Source organism: Oncorhynchus keta, chromosome 1, assembly GCF_023373465.1.
Source record: "Oncorhynchus keta strain PuntledgeMale-10-30-2019 chromosome 1, Oket_V2, whole genome shotgun sequence".
NCBI classification, from domain to species: domain Eukaryota; kingdom Metazoa; phylum Chordata; class Actinopteri; order Salmoniformes; family Salmonidae; genus Oncorhynchus; species Oncorhynchus keta.
In genome coordinates, this window is record NC_068421.1 from 79,149,064 (window position 1) to 79,172,099 (window position 23,036).

Below are 23,036 nucleotides of genomic sequence, written 5' to 3' on the forward strand. Positions count from 1 at the left end.
AAGAGACATGCAAAAAGAGACATGTAAAAATAGAAAGGGTCCTGTACTGCAGCGCCAGCTGTGCCATCAGAGACTCTGGGTTCGCGCCCAGGCTCTGTCGTAACCGGCCGCGACCGGGAGGTCCGTGGGGCGACGCACAATTGGCCAAGGTTCGTCCGGGTTAGGGAGGGCTTGGCCGGTAGGGATGTCCTTGTCTCATCGCGCACCAGCGACTCCTGTGGCGGGCCGGGCGCAGTGCGTTCTAACCAAGGTTGCCAGGTGCACGGTGTTTCCTCCGACACATTGGTGCGGCTGGCTTCCGGGTTGGATGCCAGCTGTGTTAAGAAGCAGTGCGGCTTGGTTGGGTTGTGTATCGAGGACGCATGACTTTCAACCTTTGTCTCTCCCGAGCCCGTATGGGAGTTGTAGCGATGAGACAAGATAGTAGCTACTTATTTATACTTACTTATTAAACAATTGGATACCAGGAAATTGGGGAGAAAAAGGGGTCAATTTTCAAAAAGAAGTGAGAATTGGCAAGAAAGCAAGAGAAAAGTGGAAATCAGAAAGAAAACATGAAGATAGAGAAAGAGAGAATGAAAGAGGGAATAAAATAGAGTCTGTCTGCAACAGGAGACTGCAACAGAGACAATGCAACTGAGACGGGGATGCAGGCCATCTAGTGGGTTTAAGCATTAGCACACACACACACACACACACACACACACACACACACACACACACACACACACACACACACACACACACACACACACACACACACACACACACACACACACACACACACACACACACACACACACACACACACAGAGAAAAACTGACAAACACACATTAGTTATGTATCCAGTAACAGTACCTACCAAGAGAAGTAGTCATGATGAAGAGACTTTCACACTGTGTCTGTCTGGAGAAAAACAGAGCTGTGCACTGTCACTTCCACAGCTCCCTCTGTCTGTCTGCTAAACAGATCTTCTCTCGTTCTCTCTCGCACTCTCCCTCGCTCCTCTCCTCTCTCTCTCCTCTCTCTCTCTCTAAAACTCTAAACTTAACTTATCTTTTTTTCTCCTGAATCGCCTTCCTTTGTCTCCTGTGGCTCAGCTGGTCTTGTCCATGTGGCGCTGAAGACTGTCTGCCTCCCTCCCGGCACAAATGAGAGACTCTTTTAAAAGAGAGAACTGTATTTTCTCTCCCCCCACTCTATCACTCTCTCACTGCCCCTTTCTCCCCTCTTACTCTCTCTCTCTTCCCTCTTTCGCTCCTCTCTCTGTCTAGATGCTCTATCGTAAGGCAGCAGTGTGAGCTCTGTTTGAACTCCTGTGGTTGGCAGCAGGCTGAATGAAGTCATTTAGGATCTGGAACAGAACAAAACAGAGACGAACCATGTTCCATTCCTCCACTCCCCGTTGGAAAATAGTTCCCTGTTAGCTACAGACTTGTTGTGACACTGCTTGAGTCCGAATTCTCTAGGAGGGAGCGAGGGAGGGAGGAGAGGAATAGGCCCCCTCCCCTTCTCTCTCTTCCCCTTCTTCTCTCTCACTGACCACTCTGCATTGTCTCCTACAATCTGTTTCCTCCAATCAAAAGGCCTTCCTGAAGGTCAGGGGTTGCTTGAGTCCTTTTAAGGCGGTGGAGGGTGTTGAACTCAGGGTTCTATAGCCTCTCTGTCAGGGCATGTGTCACTACTCCCACCATCTGCTGCCCAAACACACATACACACGCACACACATGTGCACGCACAGGCATACACACAAACAGATGGAGACATACTGACCGTGTTTCCTGCTACGTAAAATCTGATTGTGTTAGAGCTGATCTATTTTTTACTACTAACATATGGTACTCGACTTGTCCTATTTTACTTGTCCTATTCTATCATCACAAGCTCTGCTTGCTGCTCGTCAGTCAGGAGTTACCGTTATGAGGAATGTGTATCTAACATCATGATCCTTGCTAGTACAGTATGTATCATTTATCTTATTACAGTACTTCTCATGGTTTACTGTAGTGAGTTAGGCTCTCCTTCCCTATGTCATTCTACAGCAGCACTACTCTACAGCTGTACTGTAGGCCAGCCTGCCAGCTTAGTAGAGTCTGACACTGGCACAGTCAGTGTAGTCAGCTCAGCTTTCCCCATTGTGACTGTGTCTGTGCCTCGATTTAGGTCGGCCAAAACTATAAATGGCGGTGTTCGTCTTAACAATCTCATTGGAATAAAGACCTCCTCCATTCCTGTCATTATTGAAAGAGATAGCGATAATATCTTACATCTCAAAATAGGACTACTTAATGTTAGATCCCTCACTTCCAAGTGTACCGCAAAGGTGCAGATGTTACTAACATTTATGACATCAAAACAAAAGACTGCGTTTTTTGTATTTTGAGCTTCTTGTCATGAAATCTATGCAGCCTAACTCAATCACTTTTAATAGTATACAGTGTTCCTCACTGAGGTCCCTGAATTTCTATCGGAGCTTGTAGTCATCGCAGATAATATTCACATTTTTGATTACTTCAATTTTCACATGGAAAAGTCCACAGACCCACTCCAAAAGGCCTTCGGAGCAATCATCAACTCAGTGGGTTTTGTCCAACATGTCTCCAGACCTACGCATTGCCACAGTCATACCCTGGATCTAGTTTTGTCCCGTGGAATAAATATTGTGGAACTATATGTTTATCATCATAATCATGGACTATTGGACCATCATTTTATAACCTTTGCAATCAAAACAAATCATCTACTCAGACCCCAAGCAAGCCGCACTATAAATTCTCAGACAACCCAAAGATTGCTAGATGCCCTTCCAGACTCCCTCCGCTTTCCCAAGGACATCGGAGTACAAAAATCAGTTAACCACCTAACCTAGGATCTAAATTTAACCTTGCGTAAAACCCTAGATGCAGTCGCACCTCTAAAAACAAAAAACATTTGTCACAATAAATGATCTCCCTGGTATACAGAAAATACCTGAGCACTGATGCAAGCTTCAAGAAAATTGAAACAGTAATGGTGCGCCACCAAACTGGAAGTCTTCTGACTGGCTTGGAAAGACAGTATGGTGCAATGTCGAGGAGCCTTCACTGCTGCTTGATCAGCCTACTTTTCCAAGCTAATTGAGGAGAATAAAAACAATACAACATTTATTTTTGATACTGTTGCAAAACCAACTAAAAAGCACAATTTCCCAAAAGAAGATGGCCTTGACTTCAGCAGTGATGAATTCATGAACTTCTTTGACAAAAAGATCACGATCATTAGGAAGCAAATTACAGAGTCCTCTTTGAATCTGCATATTTCTCCAAAACTCACTTGTCCTGGGTCTGCACAGACCTGCCAGGACCTGGGATCAATAGAGACTATCAAGTTTTTTTATCCTGTATCTCTTGACACATTCACAAAAATAGTAATGTCCTCTAAACCTTCCTACTGGCCCCTATTCCAACTAAACTACTGAAAGAGCTACTTCCTGTGCTTGGCCCTCCTATGTTGAACAAAATAAATGGCTTCCTATCCTCCGGATGTGTACCAAACTCACTAAAAGTCGTAGTAACAAAGCCTCTCCTGAAAAAGCCAAACCTTGACCCAGAAAATGTGTAAAAAAAATAATATCAGCTTATATCAAATCTCTCATTCCTCTAAAAAATGTTTGAAATAGCTGTTGCCCATTCACTGCCTTCCTGAAGACAAATAATGTATACAAAACGCTCCAGTCTGGTTTAAGACCACATCATAGTCCTGAGACTGCACTCATGAAGGTGATAAATTACCTTTTAATGGCGTCAGACCAAGGCTCTGCATCTGTCCTCGGGCTCCTAGACCTTCGTGCCGCTTTTGACATCATCGATCACCACATTCTTTTGGAGAGATTGGAAACCCTAATTGGTCTACACGGACAAGTTCTTGCCTGGTTTAGATCTTATCTGTCGGAAAGATATCAGTTAATCTCAGTGGGTGGTTTGTCCTGACAAATCATTTGTAAGTTTTAGTGTTCCTCAAGTTTCCGATAGACTCTTGACTAGAACCAAAAAATGTGATCATATTACTCAAGTGCTAACCTCTGGCTTCCTGTTAAGGCTAGGGCTGATTTCAAGGTCTTACTGCAAACCTACACATCATTACATGGACTTGCTCCTACCTACATATCTCTCCGATTTTGTCCTTCCATATATACAGTACCTACATGTACGCTACGGTCACAAGATGCAGGCCTCCTTATTGTCCCTAGGACTTCTAAGCAAACAGCTGGAGGCAGGGCTTTCTCCTATAGAGATCAATTGTTATGGAATGGTTTGCCTATCTATATGAGAGATGCAGACTCGGTTTCAACCTTTAAGTCTTTACTGAAGATTCATCTCTTCAGTATGTCCAATAATTGAGTTTAGTCTGACCCAGGGGTGTGAAGGTGAAGAGTGAGGAACTGGTGTGACAAACTGCCCGGCACTGCCTGGCCATCCCTAGGAGGGGTGTGTCATGTCATGCCAGGCTTTTTTCGCTATACTCGACTTGAGTGGGTTGATTCACTGACGGCGATCTGTCTGGTTTTGCACACCCTTGGGCTCGTGTGGTGGAAGAGATCTTCATAGGCTATACTCAGCCTTGTCTCAGGGTAGTAAGTTGGTGGTTTGTTGATATCCCTCTAGGGGTGTGGGGGCTGTGCTTTGGCAAAGTGGGTGGGGTTATATCCTGCCTGGTTGGTCCTGGCGGATAGGGCCACAGTGTCCCCCGACTCCCACTGTCTCAGCCTCCAGTATCTATACTGCAATAGTCTACGTATGTGCTGGGTGGCTAGGATCAGACTGTCCTATCTGGTGAAATTCTCCTGTCTTATCTGGTGTCCTGTGTGAATTTAAGTATGCTCCCTCTAATTCTCCCATCTCTCTCTCCCATCCCTCCCATCCTTTCCTGGAGGAGACTGCGCCTCAGGACTACCTGGCCTGATGACTCCCCATCCCTAGTCCAACTGGTCATACTGCTGATCCTGTTCCTGCTGTTTTGCCTGTGGCTATGGAACCCTGACCTGTTCACCAGACATGCTACCTTGTCCCGGACCTTTCTAGGCAGTTTTTCCTAGCCACCGTGCTTCTACATCTGCATTGCTTGCTTATTTGCTGTTTTAGGCTCTGTTTCTGTATAAGCACTTTGTGACATCTGCTGATATAAAAAGGGCTTTAAAAATACATTTGATTTGATTTGATACTCTACACCAGTACTCCACACCAATACTCTACACCAATACTCCACACCAATACTCTACACCAATACTCCACACCAATACTCTACACCAATACTCCACACCAATACACCACACCAATACTCCACACCAATACTCTACACCAGTACTCCACACCAATACTCTACACCAATACTCCACACCAATACTCCACACCAATACTCCACACCAATACTCTACACCAGTACTCCACACCAGTACTCCACACCAGTACTCTACACCAGTACTCTACACCAGTACTCTACACCAGTACTCCACACCAGTACTTCACACCAGTACTCCACACCAGTACTCCACACCAGTACTCTACACCAGTACTCTACACCAGTACTCCACACCAGTACTCCACACCAGTACTCCACACCAGTACTCTACACCAATACTGGATGGATATGGATGATAAACTCCACATTAAGACTAGTAAATACGAATATTCCAGACTCCTGCCCCAGTCAAAGCCCGCATGCACACACACTCCCCTCTCCTTCCCCAATCCCCAGCCCCCATGTAATCGCTCTGGAGGGAGAGAGAGAGAGAGAGAGAGAGAGAGAGAGAGAGAGAGAGAGAGAGAGAGAGAGAGAGAGAGAGAGAGAGAGAGAGAGAGAGAGAGAGTGGTGGGAACCTGTGCTGGAGAGGCATGGGTGCAGGGAGGACATGTTTAGGAGTCGTTGGGTCTGGTGTTGCAGTAGTCACTCCCCACATCACAGCAGTGGCTCAGGGTAAAAATGTGATTATGATAATAGCAGTAAACACAATAACTAAAAATCATTAAGTGAAGGAATGTACAATGCCATCCAGGTCCTAATATGGCTGCCGTATTACCTATATGGTGCACTACTTATGACCATGGACCATAGGGCTCTGGTCATAAGCAGTGCATTATAAAGGGTAAAGGGCCATTTGGGATGTGATGGTAAAAGGACCTCACACAACAGTCCTCTCTCAATGCACTCACCTTTTTTGACTGGTAAATATATTGACACTAAACAGGCTGTTTTACCCTTTAAAGGTTGTGTTCTGCTGTTATCTTTGTGTTTGATACAAAGCAGAGCTGGAACAGTCTAAACATCAGTCAAGAGGTTTGACATTCATTCTCCTTCTCAGTGAATGGGTTCCAGGGCCTGCTTCCTTGCCTTGTGAAGGTCACTGTTAGTCTGTATTAGACAGGGTCATGACTGATGTAGCCTAATTCAGGACTAACTGAAAGGTAAAAGGACTGAAAGGTGAATGCCTACTCTCGCACGCACGCACGCAACCACCCTCCCTCCCTCTCTCTCTCTCTCTCTCACAGACACACACACAGAGACACACACACACACACACACACACACAGCTAGTCTTTTGAGTAAAAATGTGGTGGATATAAACGGCAGTATGAAGTCGACTGTTTACTTTGACCAAATTCCTTTTCAAAACAATGATAAAGCTTATGTACACACACACACACACACACACACACACACACACACACACACACACACACACACACACACACACACACACACACACACACACACACACACACACACACACACACACACACACACACACACACACACAGAGATTCCCTGCAGGATGTGTACCCTAGTGGTTTCTACAGGAAGTCAAACCAGCTACACCAACGATTATATATTATATTGACAAGATAGTTCAGTGACCGCTCTAACAATGAAAATACATGTCCTCATAAATGGAAGGCAGGCGGCAGGAGGCGAGATCAGTTCGGACCATTCTAGGCAATGAGAGAGCATATACGTGTGTGAACAACATGCACAGCTCCGATATTTAAAAAAAATTCTCCAAAGTTGCCAAAATCCCAAGTGCGTCCACTTATATCAGTGCATTCGTAACAACATAAACATTAGGAAACGTCTACTCAATTAAATAAGCCTCACATAGCAAACTAGAAATTACATTTTTGTTGACCAAATTAGACACTCTCAATTCCGTGGTCTTATTTTCGTTGACAGATTTTGGGCGGAGTAAACTCTCTCGCTTCGCCTCTTCTTCTCTGGCTACACTCAGCCCATCTCCCAGCAGGACAGGAAGTGAGTGTACATCCTGCCAACAGAGGTCACTTCCTCTCTTTACAGTGAACTAATTATAGCCTAATTTAAAGTATCAGCTGGACTGGCTTCTCTCAAAGGGATAGAATGAGAATAATCTCTTTATTTTCCCCAGTTACCCTGTTGTCACAGACCATAATATCCTAAACCGGACAATGAACACACAATGAATCTTACCAAACTCCTATCTTCTCCATATTAAGTTACCTATTCTTCTATAGTCTACATGGGTCCTGCACCTAGCCAAATCCCCCCATGCCCTCTTTCAGTATTACATAATGCAACCATCATCAACGGAGAGGCCAGGTGCAGAGGGTATAGTGGGGGTATAACAGTGAGGATACAATTAAGCAATAAGGCCCGAGGGGGTGTGGTATATGGCAAATATACCCCGGCTAAGGGCTGTTCTTAAGCACAACGCAATGCAGAGTGCCTGGATACAGCCATTAGCCATGGTATATTGGCCATATACCACAAACCCCCTAGGTGACTTATTACTATTATAAACTGGTTACCAACATAATTAGAGCAGTAAAAATACATGTTTTGACATACGCATGGTATATCTGATATACAACGTCTGTCAGCCAATCAGCATCCAGGAGCCAAACTACCTGGTTTATAATAGGTTATGCATGCCAGTTTAGGATTCCACCCTGCCTCTGAACCCTGGCCAGCAGAAATCACAGCGCTGTTTTTTGTGTTAAACACTGGGTCTTCATTCCAACCAAGCAGAAACATCTCTCTCTCTCTCTCTTTATCTCTCTCTCTTTCTCCCACACGCACACTCACACGCACACACACACACACATTTACATTTACATTTAAGTCATTTAGCAGACGCTCACACACACACACACACACACACGCACACGCACACTCACACGCACACACACACACACACACACACACACACACACACACACACACACACACACACACACACACACACACACAGTAACAGAGTGTAAATGTACCTTGTGATATTCCGCTCTTCTCCCAATGTCCTTCTCCTTGCCTCAAGTAAGAGAATACTGGGAAATGTTTCACTGGGGAAGAGTGAAGATGTCTGTTCAGATATAATAACGCACACACATCTTTTAATAACAAAATGCACTCTCTCTTACCATAGGGCGTTGGAGGAGAGATAGGAAATGCTGGTGTGGACGGGACTATGTCACAGCTGTCCGTTACTGGAGTCTGTCCTTCATAGTCCACACTGTCCACCCTGGAGAGACGACCACACTGTAACACAGACAGACAGACAGACAGGACAGGCAGACAGACAGGACAGGCAGACAGGCAGATAAACAGGCAGATAGACAGGCAGACAGGCAGACAGGCAGACAGGCAGGCAGGCAGGCAGGCAGACAGACAGACAGACAGACAGACAGACAGACAGACAGACAGACAGACAGACAGACAGACAGACAGACAGACAGACAGACAGACAGACAGACAGACAGACAGGCAGACAGACAGGCAGATAGACTGACATCAGTCTTGTGATCAGTGTGTGTAGCTACTCTCTGTGTTGTAATGTAAACAGTCAGGCCATTCATGCTGCCGTGCCATAAGAATGGGTGTGAGAGCAGATCTGTGGCCCAAATGGCACCCTATTCTCTATATAGTACACGACTTTTACCAGGGCCTGCTTCGCGCTCTGCCCCAAATAGTGCATTATATATGGAATTGAGTGCCATTTGGGACACAGCCAAGGAATCTCAGCTATTTAGACAAACAGCCTGACCACTACAGTTCTGCTTCACTCAAACTAACACATTAACTACTGTACTATGAAGTGAATTCAATGTAAATGAATCACAAACTGTTTTTAAGGTAGATTAACCATGAACAAAGCCAGGTGTTTAAAGTAGATAAACCATGAACACAGTAAGTTGTTTTAAAGTAGATTATCCATGAATATAGCCAGGTGTTTTTAAAGTAGATTAATCATGAACATAGCCAGGTGTTTTTAAAGTAGATTAATCATGAACATAGCCAGGTGTTTTTAAGGTAGATTAACCAAGAACATAACCAGGTGTTTTTAAAGTAGATTAACCATAAACAAAGCCAGGTGTTTTTAAAGTAGATTAACCATGAACAAACCCAGGTGTTTTTAAGGTAGATTAACCATGAACATAGAGCCAGGTGTTTTTAAGGTAGATTAACCAAGAACATAACCAGGTGTTTTTAAAGTAGATTAACCATGAACAGAGCCAGGTGTTTTTAAAGTAGATTAACCATGAACAAAACCAGGTGTTTTTAAGGTAGATTAACCATGAACAAAACCAGGTGTTTTTAAAGTAGATTAACCATGAAAATACCCAGGTGTTTTTAAAGTAGATTAACCATGAACAAAGCCAGGTGTTTTTAAGGTAGATTAACCATGAACAAAACCAGGTGTTTTTAAAATAGCTCAACCATGAACAAAGCCAGGTGTTTTTAAAGTAGATTAACCATGAACAAAAACAGGTGTTTTTAAGGTAGATTAACCATGAACAAACCCAGGTGTTTTTAAAATAGATTAACCATGAACAAAGCCAGGTGTTTTTAAAGTAGATTAACCATGAACAAAGCCAGGTGTTTTTAAAGTAGATTAACCATGAACAAAGCCAGGTGTTTTTAAGGTAGATTAACCATGAACAAAGCCAGGTGTTTTTAAGGTAAATTAACCATGAACATAGAGCCAGGTGTTTTTAAAGTAGATTAACCATGAACAAAGCCAGGTGTTTTTAGGTGTTTTTTTTTAAGGTAGATTAACCATGAACAAACCCAGGTGTTTTTAAAGTAGATTAACCATGAACAAAACCAGGTGTTTTAAGGTAGATTAACCATGAACAAAGCCAGGTGTTTTTAAGGTAGATTAACCATGAACAAACCCAGGTGTTTTTAAAGTAGATTAACCATGAACAAACCCAGGTGTTTTTAAAGTAGATTAACCATGAACAAAGCCAGGTGTTTTTAAGGTAGATTAACCATGAACAAACCCAGGTGTTTTTAAAGTAGATTAACCATGAACAAAGCCAGGTGTTTTTAAAATAGATTAACCATGAACAAAGCCAGGTGTTTTTAAGGTAGATTAACCATGAACAAAACCAGGTGTTTTTAAAGTAGATTAACCATGAACAAACCCAGGAGTTTTTAAAGTAGATTAACCATGACCAAAGCCAGGTGTTTTTAAGGTAGATTAACCATGAAGAAAGCCAGGTGTTTTTAAAGTAGATTAACCATGAACATAGAGCCAGGTGTTTTTAAAGTAGATTAACCATGAACAAAGCCAGGTGTTTTTAAGGTAGATTAACCATGAACAAAACCAGGTGTTTTTAAAGTAGATCAACCATGAACAAAGCCAGGTGTTTTTAAAGTAGATTAACCATGAACAAACCCAGGTGTTTTTAAGGTAGATTAACCATGAACATAGAGCCAGGTTTTTTTATGGTAGATTAATCATGAACAAAGCCAGGTGTTTTTAAGGTAGATTAACTATGAACAAAGCCAGGTGTTTTTAAAGTAGATCAACCATGAACAAAACCAGGTGTTTTAAGGTAGATTAACCATGAACATAGAGCCAGGTGTTTTTAAGGTAGATTAACCATGAACATAGCGCCAGGTGTTTTTAAGGTAGATTAACCATGAACAAAGACAGGTGTTTTTAAGGTAGATTAAACATGAACATTGCGCCAGGTGTTTTTAAAGTGGATTAACCATGAACAAAACCAGGTGTTTTTAAAGTAGCTCAACCATGAACAAAGCCAGGTGTTTTTAAAGTAGGTTAACCATGAACAAAAACAGGTGTTTTTAAGGTAGATTAACCATGAACAAACCCAGGTGTTTTTAAAATAGATTAACCATGAACAAAGCCAGGTGTTTTTAAAGTAGATTAACCATGAACAAAGCCAGGTGTTTTTAAAGTAGATTAACCATGAACAAAGCCAGGTGTTTTTAAGGTAGATTAACCATGAACAAAGCCAGGTGTTTTTAAGGTAGATTAACCATGAACATAGAGCCAGGTGTTTTTAAAGTAGATTAACCATGAACAAAGCCAGGTGTTTTTAAGGTAGATTAACCATGAACAAAGCCAGGTGTTTTTAAGGTAGATTAACCATGAACAAACCCAGGTGTTTTTAAAGTAGATTAACCATGAACAAAACCAGGTGTTTTAAGGTAGATTAACCATGAACAAAGCCAGGTGTTTTTAAGGTAGATTAACCATGAACAAACCCAGGTGTTTTTAAAGTAGATTAACCATGAACAAACCCAGGTGTTTTTAAAGTAGATTAACCATGAACAAAGCCAGGTGTTTTTAAGATAGATTAACCATGAACAAACCCAGGTGTTTTTAAAGTAGATTAACCATGAACAAAGCCAGGTGTTTTTAAAATAGATTAACCATGAACAAAGCCAGGTGTTTTTAAGGTAGATTAACCATGAACAAAACCAGGTGTTTTTAAAGTAGATTAACCATGAACAAACCCAGGAGTTTTTAAAGTAGATTAACCATGACCAAAGCCAGGTGTTTTTAAGGTAGATTAACCATGAAGAAAGCCAGGTGTTTTTAAAGTAGATTAACCATGAACAAAGCCAGGTGTTTTTAAAGTAGATTAACCATGAACAAAGCCAGGTGTTTTTAAGGTAGATTAACCATGAACAAAACCAGGTGTTTTTAAAGTAGATTAACCATGAACAAAGCCAGGTGTTTTTAAAGTAGATTAACCATGAACAAACCCAGGTGTTTTTAAGGTAGATTAACCATGAACAAAGACAGGTGTTTAAATAGATTAACCATGAACAAAGCCAGGTGTTTTTAAGGTAGATTAACTATGAACAAAGCCAGGTGTTTTTAAAGTAGATCAACCATGAACAAAACCAGGTGTTTTAAGGTAGATTAACCATGAACATAGAGCCAGGTGTTTTTAAGGTAGATTAACCATGAACATAGCGCCAGGTGTTTTTAAGGTAGATTAACCATGAACAAAGACAGGTGTTTTTAAGGTAGATTAACCATGAACATTGCGCCAGGTGTTTTTAAAGTGGATTAACCATGAACAAAGACAGGTGTTTTTAAAGTAGATTAACCATGAACAAAGCCAGGTTTTTTTAAAGTAGATTTAACCATGAACAAAGCCAGGTGTTTTTAAAGTAGATTAACCATGAACAAACCCAGGTGTTTAAAGTAGATAAACCATGAACATAGACCCAGGTGTTTTTAAAGTAGATTAACCATGAACATAGAGCCAGGTGTTTTTAAAGTAGATTAACCATGAACAAAGCCAGGTGTTTTTAAAGTAGATTAACCATGAACAAAGCCAGGTGTTTTTAAAGTAGATTTAACCATGAACAAAGCCAGGTGTTTTAAAAGTAGATTAACCATGAACAAACCCAGGTGTTTAAAGTAGATAAACCATGAACATAGACCCAGGTGTTTTTAAAGTAGATTAACCATGAACATAGAGCCAGGTGTTTTTAAAGTAGATTAACCATGAACAAAGCCAGGTGTTTTTAAAGTAGATTAACCATGAACAAACCCAGGTGTTTTTAACCATGAACAAAGACAGGTGTTTAAATAGATTAACCATGAACAAAGACAGGTGTTTTTAAGGTAGATTAACCATGAACAAAGCCAGGTGTTTTTAAAGTAGATTTAACCATGAACAAAACCAGGTGTTTTTAAAGTAGATTAACCATGAACAAAGCCAGGTGTTTTTAAGTAGATTAACCATGAACATAGCCCAGGTGTTTTTAAGGTAGATTAACCATGAACAAAGACAGGTGTTTTTAAGGTAGATTAACCATGAACATTGCGCCAGGTGTTTTTAAAGTGGATTAACCATCAACAAAGACAGGTGTTTTTAAAGTAGATTAACCATGAACAAAGCCAGGTTTTTTTAAAGTAGATTTAACCATGAACAAAGCCAGGTGTTTTTAAAGTAGATTAACCATGAACAAACCCAGGTGTTTAAAGTAGATAAACCATGAACATAGACCCAGGTGTTTTTAAAGTAGATTAACCATGAACATAGAGCCAGGTGTTTTTAAAGTAGATTAACCATGAACAAAGCCAGGTGTTTTTAAAGTAGATTAACCATGAACAAAGCCAGGTGTTTTTAAAGTAGATTTAACCATGAACAAAGCCAGGTGTTTTAAAAGTAGATTAACCATGAACAAACCCAGGTGTTTAAAGTAGATAAACCATGAACATAGACCCAGGTGTTTTTAAAGTAGATTAACCATGAACATAGAGCCAGGTGTTTTTAAAGTAGATTAACCATGAACAAAGCCAGGTGTTTTTAAAGTAGATTAACCATGAACAAACCCAGGTGTTTTTAAGGTAGATTAACCATGAACAAAGACAGGTGTTTAAATAGATTAACCATGAACAAAGCCAGGTGTTTTTAAAGTAGATTAACCATGAACAAAGACAGGTGTTTAAAGTAGATTAACCATGAACATAGCGCCAGGTGTTTTTAAAGTAGATTAACCATGATCAAAGAGAGGTGTTTAAAGTAGATTAACCATGATCAAAGCCAGGTGTTTTTAAAGTAGATTAACCATGAACATAGAGCCAGGTGTTTTTAAAGTAGATTAACCATGAACATAGCGCCAGGTGTTTTTAAGGTATATTAACCATGAACAAAGACAGGTATTTTTAAGGTAGATTAACCATGAACATAGCGCCAGGTGTTTTTAAGGTAGATTAACCATGAACAAAGCCAGGTGTTCTTAAGGTAGATTAACCATGAACAAAGACAGGTGTTTTTAAGGTATATTAACCATGAACAAAGACAGGTATTTTTAAGGTAGATTAACCATGAACAAAGCCAGGTGTTCTTAAGGTAGATTAACCATGAACAAAGACAGGTGTTTTTAAGGTATATTAACCATGAACAAAGACAGGTATTTTTAAGGTAGATTAATCATGAACATAACCAGTTGTTTTTACTAACCGCATGATCATGATCAGGGAAAAAACTCATTGCGTAATGACTACTACATGACTACTGAGTATGTATGTGGTATAACAGTTGTTGAGTAACCAGTATGTGCTGGTAGAGGGTATGTGTGTGTACCTGGGTGGGCTGTAGGTTGGGGTGCTGCTGTGTGTGTGTGTGCGTGCGTGCGCCTGTGTGTGTGTTTGTGTTCATGTGTGTGTGTGTGGACCTGGGAGGGAGATAGGTTGGGCCTGTAGATCGGAGCGTTCTGGAATGTCTGGGCTCCGCCCCAACCAGGACTGTAGAATCCTGGGTAATCAGTGACATCACTGTCCTGTCTGTGCTTCCAGCCTGAAAAGAGAGAGGCAGAGAAATATAAAACGAGTGGGTGAGAAATTCAGAGAAAGACAGAGAGAGAGAGGGAGAGAGAGGAAGAAACAGACAGCGAGAGTGTGAATTGACATTCCACATATATTAGAGAGCTGAGAGAAGCTGAAGACTCAGAGCCTCCAACTGACCTCTATAACAAATCATATTGTATTGGTCACATACATGTGTTATTGAGTAGCGAAATGCTTGTGTTTCTGGCTCCAACAGGGCAATAATATCTAATAAGTAATATCTAACAATTTCACAACAATACACACAATACATATAAATCTAAGTAAAGGAATGGAATTGAGAATATTTAAATACATGGACAAGCAATGTTAGAGCGATGTTATAGACTAAGATACAGTAGAATAGAATACACTATATACATAAGAGATACATAAGAGTATTGCAAAATATGTAAACATTATTCAATTGACCAGTGTTCCATTTATGAAAGTGGCCAGTGATTTCACGTCAATCAAGTCAATTTATTTTACCTTTATTTAACTAGCAAGTCAGTTAAGAACACATTTTTATTTTCAATGACGGCCGAGGAACAGTGGGTTAACTGCCTTGTTCAGGGGCAGAATGCCAGATTTCTACCTTGTCAGCTCGAGGATTCGATTTTGCAACCTTTCGGTTTCTAGTCCAACGCTCTAACCACTAGGCTACCTGCCGCCCCTCTAATGTGCTATTGATGGCTATTTAACAGTCTGATGGCCTTGAGGTAGAAGCTGTTTTTCAGTCTCTCGGTCCCAGCTTTGATGCACCTGTACTGACCTCGCCTTCTGGATGATAGGCTGCTGTGCCTTCTTCACCCCACTGTCTGTGTGGGTGGACCATTTCAGCTTGTCAGTGATGTGTACGCAGAGGAACTTGAAGCTTTCCACCTTCTCCACTGAGATCCCGTCGATGTGGATAGGGGGGTGCTCCCTCTGCTGTTTTCTGAAGTCTTCAATCACCGTCTTTGTTTTGTTGACATTGAGTGAGAGGTTATTTTCCTGGCACCACACTCCCAGAGCCCTCACCTCTTCCCTGTAGGCTGTATCGTCATTGTTGGTAATACAGGCTACTACTGTTGTGCAGTTTTGGGTGAACAGTGAGTACAGGAGGGGGCTGAGTACACACCCTTGTGGGGCCCCAGTGTTGAGGATCAGCAAAGTGGAGGTGTTGTTTCCTACCTTCACCACCTGGGGGCGGCCCGTCAGGAAGTCCAGGACCCAGTTGCACAGGGTGGGGTTCAGACCCAGGCATTTGAGCTTAATGATGAGCTTGGAGGGTACTATGGTGTTGAATGCTGAGCTATAGTTAATGAACAGCATTCTTACATAGGTATTCTTCTTGTCCTAGTGGGATAGGGCAGTGTGCAGTGCGATGGCGATTGCATCGTCTACAGTCAGCAAATTGATGTGGGTCTAGGATGTCAGGTAAGGTAGAGGTGATATGATCCTTGACTAGTCCTTCAAAGCACTTCATGATGACAGAAGTGAGTGCTACGGGGTGATAGTAATTAGTTCAGTTACTTTTACATTCTTGTTTTAGTACTATATCTCTTGACACAATGATGAAAATAATCATGGCCTCTAAACCTTCAAGCTGCATACTGGAACCTATTCCAACTAAACTACTGAAAGAGCTGCTCCTGTGCTTGGCCCTCCTATGTTGAACATAATAAACGGCTCTCTATCCACCGGATGTGTACCAAACTCACTAAAAGTGGCAGTAATAAAGCCTATCTTGAAAAAGCCAAACCTTAACCCAGAAAATATAAAAAAAACTATCGGCCTATGTCAAATCTTCCATTCCTCTCAAATTTTTTAGAAAAGGCTCTTGCGCAGCAACTCACTGCCTTCCTGAAGACAAACAATGTATATGAAATGCTTCAGTCTGGTTTTAGACCCCATCATAGCACTGAGACTGTACTTTTGAAGGTGGTAAATGACCTTTTAATGGCATCAGACCGAGGCTCTGCATCGGTCCTCGTGCTCCGAGACCTTAGTGCTGCTTTTGATACCATCGATCACCCCATTCTTTTGGAGAGAATGGAAACCCAAATTGGTCTACACAGAGAAGTTCTGGCCTGGTTAAGATCTTATCTGTCGGAAAGATATCAGTTTGTCTCTGTGAATGGTTTGTCCTCTGACAAATCAACTGTAAATGTCGGTGTTCCTCAAGGTTCCGTTTTAGGACCACTATTGTTTTCACTATATATTTTACCTCTTGGGGATGTCATTCAAAAACATAATGTTAACTTTTACTGCTATGCGGATGACATACAGCTGTACATTTCAATGAAACATGGTGAAGCCCCAAAATTGCCCTCGCTAGAAGCATGTGTTTTAGACATAAGGAAGTGGATGGCTGCAAACTTTCTGCGTTTAAACTCGGACAAAACAGAGATTCTTGTTCTAGGTCCCAAGGAACAAAGAGATCTTCAGTTGAATCTGACAATTAATCTTAATGGTTGTACTGTCGTCTCAAATAAAACTGTGAAGGACCTCGCCGTTACTCTGGACCCTGATCTCTCTTTTGAAGAACATATCAAGACCGTTTCAATGAAAGCTTTTTGTCCATCTACGTAACTTTCTCTCCAAAAATGATGCAGAAAAATTAATTCATGCTTTTGTGACATCTAGGTTAGACTACTGCAATGCTCTACTTTCCGGCTACCCGGATAAAGCACTAAATAAACTTCAGTTAGTGCTAAATACGGCTGCTAGAATCCTGACTAGAACCAAAACATTTGATCATATTACTCCTTTGCTAGCCTCCCTACACTGGCTTCAGGTCAAGTCAAGGGCTGATTTCAAGGTTTTACTGCTAACCTACAAAGCATTACATGGGCTTGCTCCTACCGATCTCTCTGATTTGGTCCTGCCGTACATACCTACACATACGCTACGGTCACAAGACGCAGGCCTCCTAATTGTCCCTAGAATTTCTAAGCAACAGCTGGAGGCAGGGCTTTCTCCTATAGAGCTCCATTTTTATGGAATGGTCTGCCTTACCCATGTGAGAGACGCAAACTCAGTCTCAACCTTTAAGTCTTTACTGAAGACTCATCTCTTCAGTGGGTCAAATGATTGAGTGTAGTCTGGCCCAGGAGTGTGAAGGTGAACGGAAAGGCTCTGGAGCAACGAACCACCCTTGCTGTCTCTGCCTGGCCGGCTCTCCTCTTTCCACTGGGATTCTCTGCCTCTAACCCCATTACAGGGGCTGAGTCACTGGCTTACTAGGGCTCTTTCATATCGTCCCTAGGAGGGGTGCGTCACTTGAGTGGGTTGAGTCACTGATGTGATCTTCCTGTCTGGGTTGGGACCCCCCTTGGGTTGTGCCGTGGTGGAGATCTTTGTGGGCTATACTCAGCCTTGTCTCAGGATGGTAAGTTGGTGGTTGAAGATTTCCCTCTAGTGGTGTGGGGGCTGTGCTTTGGCAAAGTGGGTGGGGTTATATCCTTCCTGTTTGGCCCTGTCCGGGGGTGTCATCGGATGGGGCCACAGTGTCTCCTGACCCCTCCTGTCTCAGCTTTCAGTATTTATGCTGCAGTAGTTTATGTGTCGGGGGCTGGGGTCCGTTTGTTATATCTGGAGTACTTCTCCTGGCCTATCCGGTGTCCTGTGTGAATTTAAGTATGCTCTCTCTAATTCTCTCTTTCTTTCTCTTTCTCGGAGGTCCTGAGCCCTAGGACCATGCCTCAGGACTACCGGGCATGATGACTCCTTGCTGTCCCCAGTCCACCTGGCCGTGCTGCTGCTCCGGTTTCAACTGTTCTGCCTGTCATTATTATTATTTGACCATGCTGGTCATTTATGAACATTTGAACATCTTGGCCATGTTCTGTTATAATCTCCACCCAGCACAGCTAGAAGAGGACTGGCCACCCCATAGCCTGGTTCCTCTCTAGGTTTCTTCCTAGGTTTTGGCCTTTTTCTGGAGTTTTTCCAAGCCACCGTGCTTCTACACCTGCATTGCTTGCCGTTTGGGGTTTTAGGCTGAGTTTCTGTACAGCACTTTGAGATATCAGCTGATGTACGGAGGGCTATATAAATACATTTGATTTGAGTACAGGAACAATGGTGGCCATCCTGAAGCACGTGGGTACAGCAGACTGGGATAAGGAGAGATTGAATATGTCCACAAACACACCAGCCAGCTGCTCTGCGCATGCTCTGAGGACGCGGCTAGGGATTCCATCTGGGCTGGCAGCTTTGCAAGGGTTCACACTCTTAAATGTCTTACTCATACCGGCTACGGAGAAGGAGAGCCCACAGTCCTTGGTAGCAGGCCACGTCGGTGGCACTGTGTTATCCTCAAAGTGGGCGAAAAAGGTGTTTAGCTTTTCCAGAAGCAAGATGTCGGTGTCCTTGACGTGGCTGGTTTTCCGTTTGTAGTCCGTGATTGTCTGTAGACCCTGCCACTAACGTCTCATGTGTGAGACATTGAATTGCGACTCCACTTTGTCTCTGTGTTTTAGCGGCTGTGACTATAACCAAAGAGAATTATCATGGGAGGCAATACAGTCGGGCATTTGATTGTGAGCTATTCAAAGTCGGGTGAACAAAAGGACTGTCATGTGTGCTCCCTCTCCGGCCTCTAGGTCACCAGGCTGTTCGTTATGGTGCATATCTGTCACCATCGTTACGCACACCTGTGTGTCATCAGACTCACCTGGACTCCATCACTTCCCTGATTACCTTCCCTATATATGTCCCTCCCTTTGGTTCCTTCCCCAGGCGTTATTGTTTCTCTTCCAGTGTCATGTCTGTGCATTGTTTGTGTTTCTTGTTTTGTATTTAGTTGCCTTTATTTCTTAAAACACTCACTCCCTGAACTTGCTTCCCGACTCTCAGCGCACTCGGTACAAAGACTTGAGTTCCTGAATATTATCACAATCAAATCAAATCAAATTTTATTTGTCACATACACATGGTTAGCAGATGTTAATGCGAGTATAGCGAAATGCTTATGCTTCTAGTTCCGACAATGCAGTGATAACCAACAAGTAATCTAACTAAAACTACTGTCTTATACACAGTGTAAGGGGATAAAGAATATGTACATAAGGATATATGAATGAGTGATGGTACAGAGCAGCATACAGTAGATGGTATCGAGTACAGTATATACGTATGCATATGAGATGAATAATGTAGGGTAAGTAACATTATATAAGGTAGCATTGTTTAAAGTGGCTAGTGATATATTTACATCATTTCCCATCAATTCCCATTATTAAAGTGGCTGGAGTTGGGTCAGTGTCAATGACAGTGTGTTGGCAGCAGCCACTCAATGTTAGTGGTGCGTTGTGCAGACCTCACTACCCTCTGGAGAGCCTTACGGTTGAGGGCGGAGCAGTTGCCGTACCAGGCGGTGATACAGCCCGCCAGGATGCTCTCGATTGTGCATCTGTAGAAGTTTGTGAGTGCTTTTGGTGACAAGCCGAATTTCTTCAGCCTCCTGAGGTTGAAGAGGCGCTGCTGCGCCTTCTTCACTACGCTGTCAGTGTGAGTGGACCAATTCAGTTTGTCTGTGATGTGTATGCCGAGGAACTTAAAACTTGCTACCCTCTCCACTACTGTTCCATCAATGTGGATAGGGGGGTGTTCCCTCTGCTGTTTCCTGAAGTCCACAATCATCTCCTTAGTTTTGTTGACGTTGAGTGTGAGGTTATTTTCCTGACACCACACTCCGAGGGCCCTCACCTCCTCCCTGTAGGCCGTCTCGTCGTTGTTGGTAATCAAGCCTACCACTGTTGTGTCGTCCGCAAACTTGATGATTGAGTTGGAGGCGTGCGTGGCCACGCAGTCGTGGATGAACAGGGAGTACAGGAGAGGGCTCAGAACGCACCCTTGTGGGGCCCCCGTGTTGAGGATCAGCGGGGAGGAGATGTTGTTGCCTACCCTCACCACCTGGGGGCGGCCCATCAGGAAGTCCAGTACCCAGTTGCACAGGGCGGGGTCGAGACCCAGGGTCTGGAGCTTGATGACGAGCTTGGAGGGTACTATGGTGTTGAATGCCGAGCTGTAGTCGATGAACAGCATTCTCACATAGGTATTCCTCTTGTCCAGGTGGGTTAGGGCAGTGTGCAATGTGGTTGAGATTGCATCGTCTGTGGACCTATTTGGGCGGTAAGCAAATTGGAGTGGGTCTAGGGTGTCAGGTAGGGTGGAGGTGATATGGTCCTTGACTAGTCTCTCAAAGCACTTCATGATGACGGAAGTGAGTGCTACGGGGCGATAGTAGTTTAGCTCAGTTACCTTAGCTTTCTTGGGAACAGGAACAATGGTGGCCCTCTTGAAGCATGTGGGAACAGCAGACTGGTATAGGGATTGATTGAATATGTCCGTAAACACACCGGCCAGCTGGTCTGCGCATGCTCTGAGGGCGCGGCTGGGGATGCCGTCTGGGCCTGCAGCCTTGCGAGGGTTAACACGTTTAAATGTCTTACTCACCTCGGCTGCAGTGAAGGAGAGACCGCATGTTTTCGTTGCAGGCCGTGTCAGTGGCACTGTATTGTCCTCAAAGCGGGCAAAAAAGTTATTTAGTCTGCCTGGGAGCAAGACATCCTGGTCTGTGACTGGGCTGGGTTTCTTCTTGTAGTCCGTGATTGACTGTAGACCCTGCCACATGCCTCTTGTGTCTGAGCCGTTGAATTGAGATTCCACTTTGTCTCTGTACTGACGCTTAGCTTGTTTAATAGCCTTGCGGAGGGAATAGCTGCACTGTTTGTATTCGGTCATGTTGCCAGACACCTTGCCCTGATTAAAAGCAGTGGTTCGCGCTTTCAGTTTCACGCGAATGCTGCCATCAATCCACGGTTTCTGGTTAGGGAATGTTTTTATCGTTGCTATGTGAACGACATCTTCGACGCACGTTCTAATGAACTCGCACACCGAATCAGATCATAAGTAGTTAATCATGAAACATACACCCCCACACTCCTTCTTCCCAGAGAGATATTTATTCCTGTCTGCACGATGAACTGAGAACCCAACTGGCTGTAAGGACTCAGACAGTATATCCTGAGAGAGCCATGTTCCCGTGAGTATGTTACAATCCCTGATGTCTCTCTGGAAGGAAATCCTTGCCCTCAGCTCGTCAACTTTATTATCCAGACTGAACATTAGTGAGTAATATACTCAGAAGCGGTGGGTGGTGTGCGCACCTCCTGAGACAGACTAGAAGTCCACTCTGAGTACCTCTTCTCTGCCGGCGATGTTTTGGGTCAGCCTCTGGAATCAGTTCAATTGCCCTGGGGGGTATGAACAAAGTATCCGATTTGGGAAAGTCGTACCTGGTCGTATACCTGGTCGTAATACTGGTAATGCTGGTGAGTTACCACCGCTCTGATATACAAAAGTTCTTCCCGGCTATATGTAATAACAAAAACGTTCTGTCCTAATAATGTATAAAAGAACACATAAAAAAACAAAATACTGCAAAATTGCTTAGGGTCTAGAAGCTCGGCTGCCCTCTCTATCGGCGCCATTTTTCAAGATTTCAAAACGAACTAAACCACAGACATCACAACTGTCCAACACCCAGTTTTACCAGAACAACAATACTGTGTGTGGTGAACCCAGTAACAGTGTTATGTAATTATTATCAAACCTCAACCATCCTCAGAAGACGTAATATCTGTTCCCTTTAGAAAACACCACACAAATCAATCTCCTCAGCCACACCACCTCAACCACTAACAACAACAATAACTGACCGCACTGTAGGAAAAATAACTTGAGGAGAATAGGGAGAGAGTGGGTGTGACAGAGGAGAGAGGGTGAGATAGAGAGAAGAATATGAGCAGCACAAGGGCTACATTACAACAACAGGAGTGAAGTTAAGCATGTACATCAGAGCAACTTGATCAGTTGGACCCAGTCCCAGACAGATGGAAAGAGAACATCTGGAAATGTTTGGGAGTCTAGCATAAAGACTGTGTGTGTCGGTATCTACCATAGAGAGTAATCACACATTCCCAAATCCAGTTCAGGTGTTTTGGAAACCCTGCACTCCAGGGAAGACCTGCTCCGATTACAGAATGACGGTAATTCCAGACACCTTTCCGAACACCCCACTGAGGACCTTACAGTAACTCACGGTGATTCATATCGCCATGGCAGCCAGATTCATATCACAATGACAGCAAGCTTTGAAGTGATGCAGAGGAAGGGAGACGCCATTGAGTAGCAACATGCATGTCCCACCCATACAGTACATACAGTACAGCACAATACATACAGTACAGTACATATGGCACATACAGTACAGTACAAAGAACACATACAGTAAAGTACATACAATATATACAGTACATACAGTACAGTAAATACAGCACATATATTACAGTACATATAGTACATACAGTAGAGTACATACATTACAGATATGCAGTACATTACAGCACAAACATTACAGTACATACAGTA

At 43.0% G+C, this 23,036-nt stretch overlaps 1 protein-coding gene and 1 long non-coding RNA gene across 7 annotated transcripts in view; one reads left to right on the plus strand and one right to left on the minus strand.

Annotated features, from left to right (window-relative positions):
* Nucleotides 1-23,036, minus strand: part of LOC118396559 (tensin-3) — a 93,965-nt gene that overhangs the window by 22,453 nt on the left and 48,476 nt on the right. For all 4 annotated transcript variants that reach the window (XM_052461547.1, XM_052461555.1, XM_052461553.1 and 1 more), the window contains exons 14-16: nt 14,462-14,583; nt 8,428-8,545; nt 8,278-8,349 (exon numbers count right to left, since the gene is read on the minus strand). In XM_052461547.1, the coding sequence (XP_052317507.1) occupies nt 8,278-8,349; nt 8,428-8,545; nt 14,462-14,583 (312 nt within the window). The remainder of the gene's footprint in view (nt 1-8,277; nt 8,350-8,427; nt 8,546-14,461; nt 14,584-23,036) is intronic.
* On the plus strand, nt 9,636-11,105 carry LOC127907268 (uncharacterized). 3 transcript variants are annotated; one of them, XR_008063948.1, is made up of 3 exons: nt 9,636-9,667; nt 10,187-10,222; nt 10,657-11,105. It is a non-coding gene; the product is annotated as an uncharacterized LOC127907268 (long non-coding RNA). The 3 variants fall into 3 exon arrangements; XR_008063949.1 differs by lacking the exon at nt 9,636-9,667 and adding an exon at nt 9,888-9,919; XR_008063950.1 differs by lacking the exon at nt 9,636-9,667 and adding an exon at nt 9,998-10,029.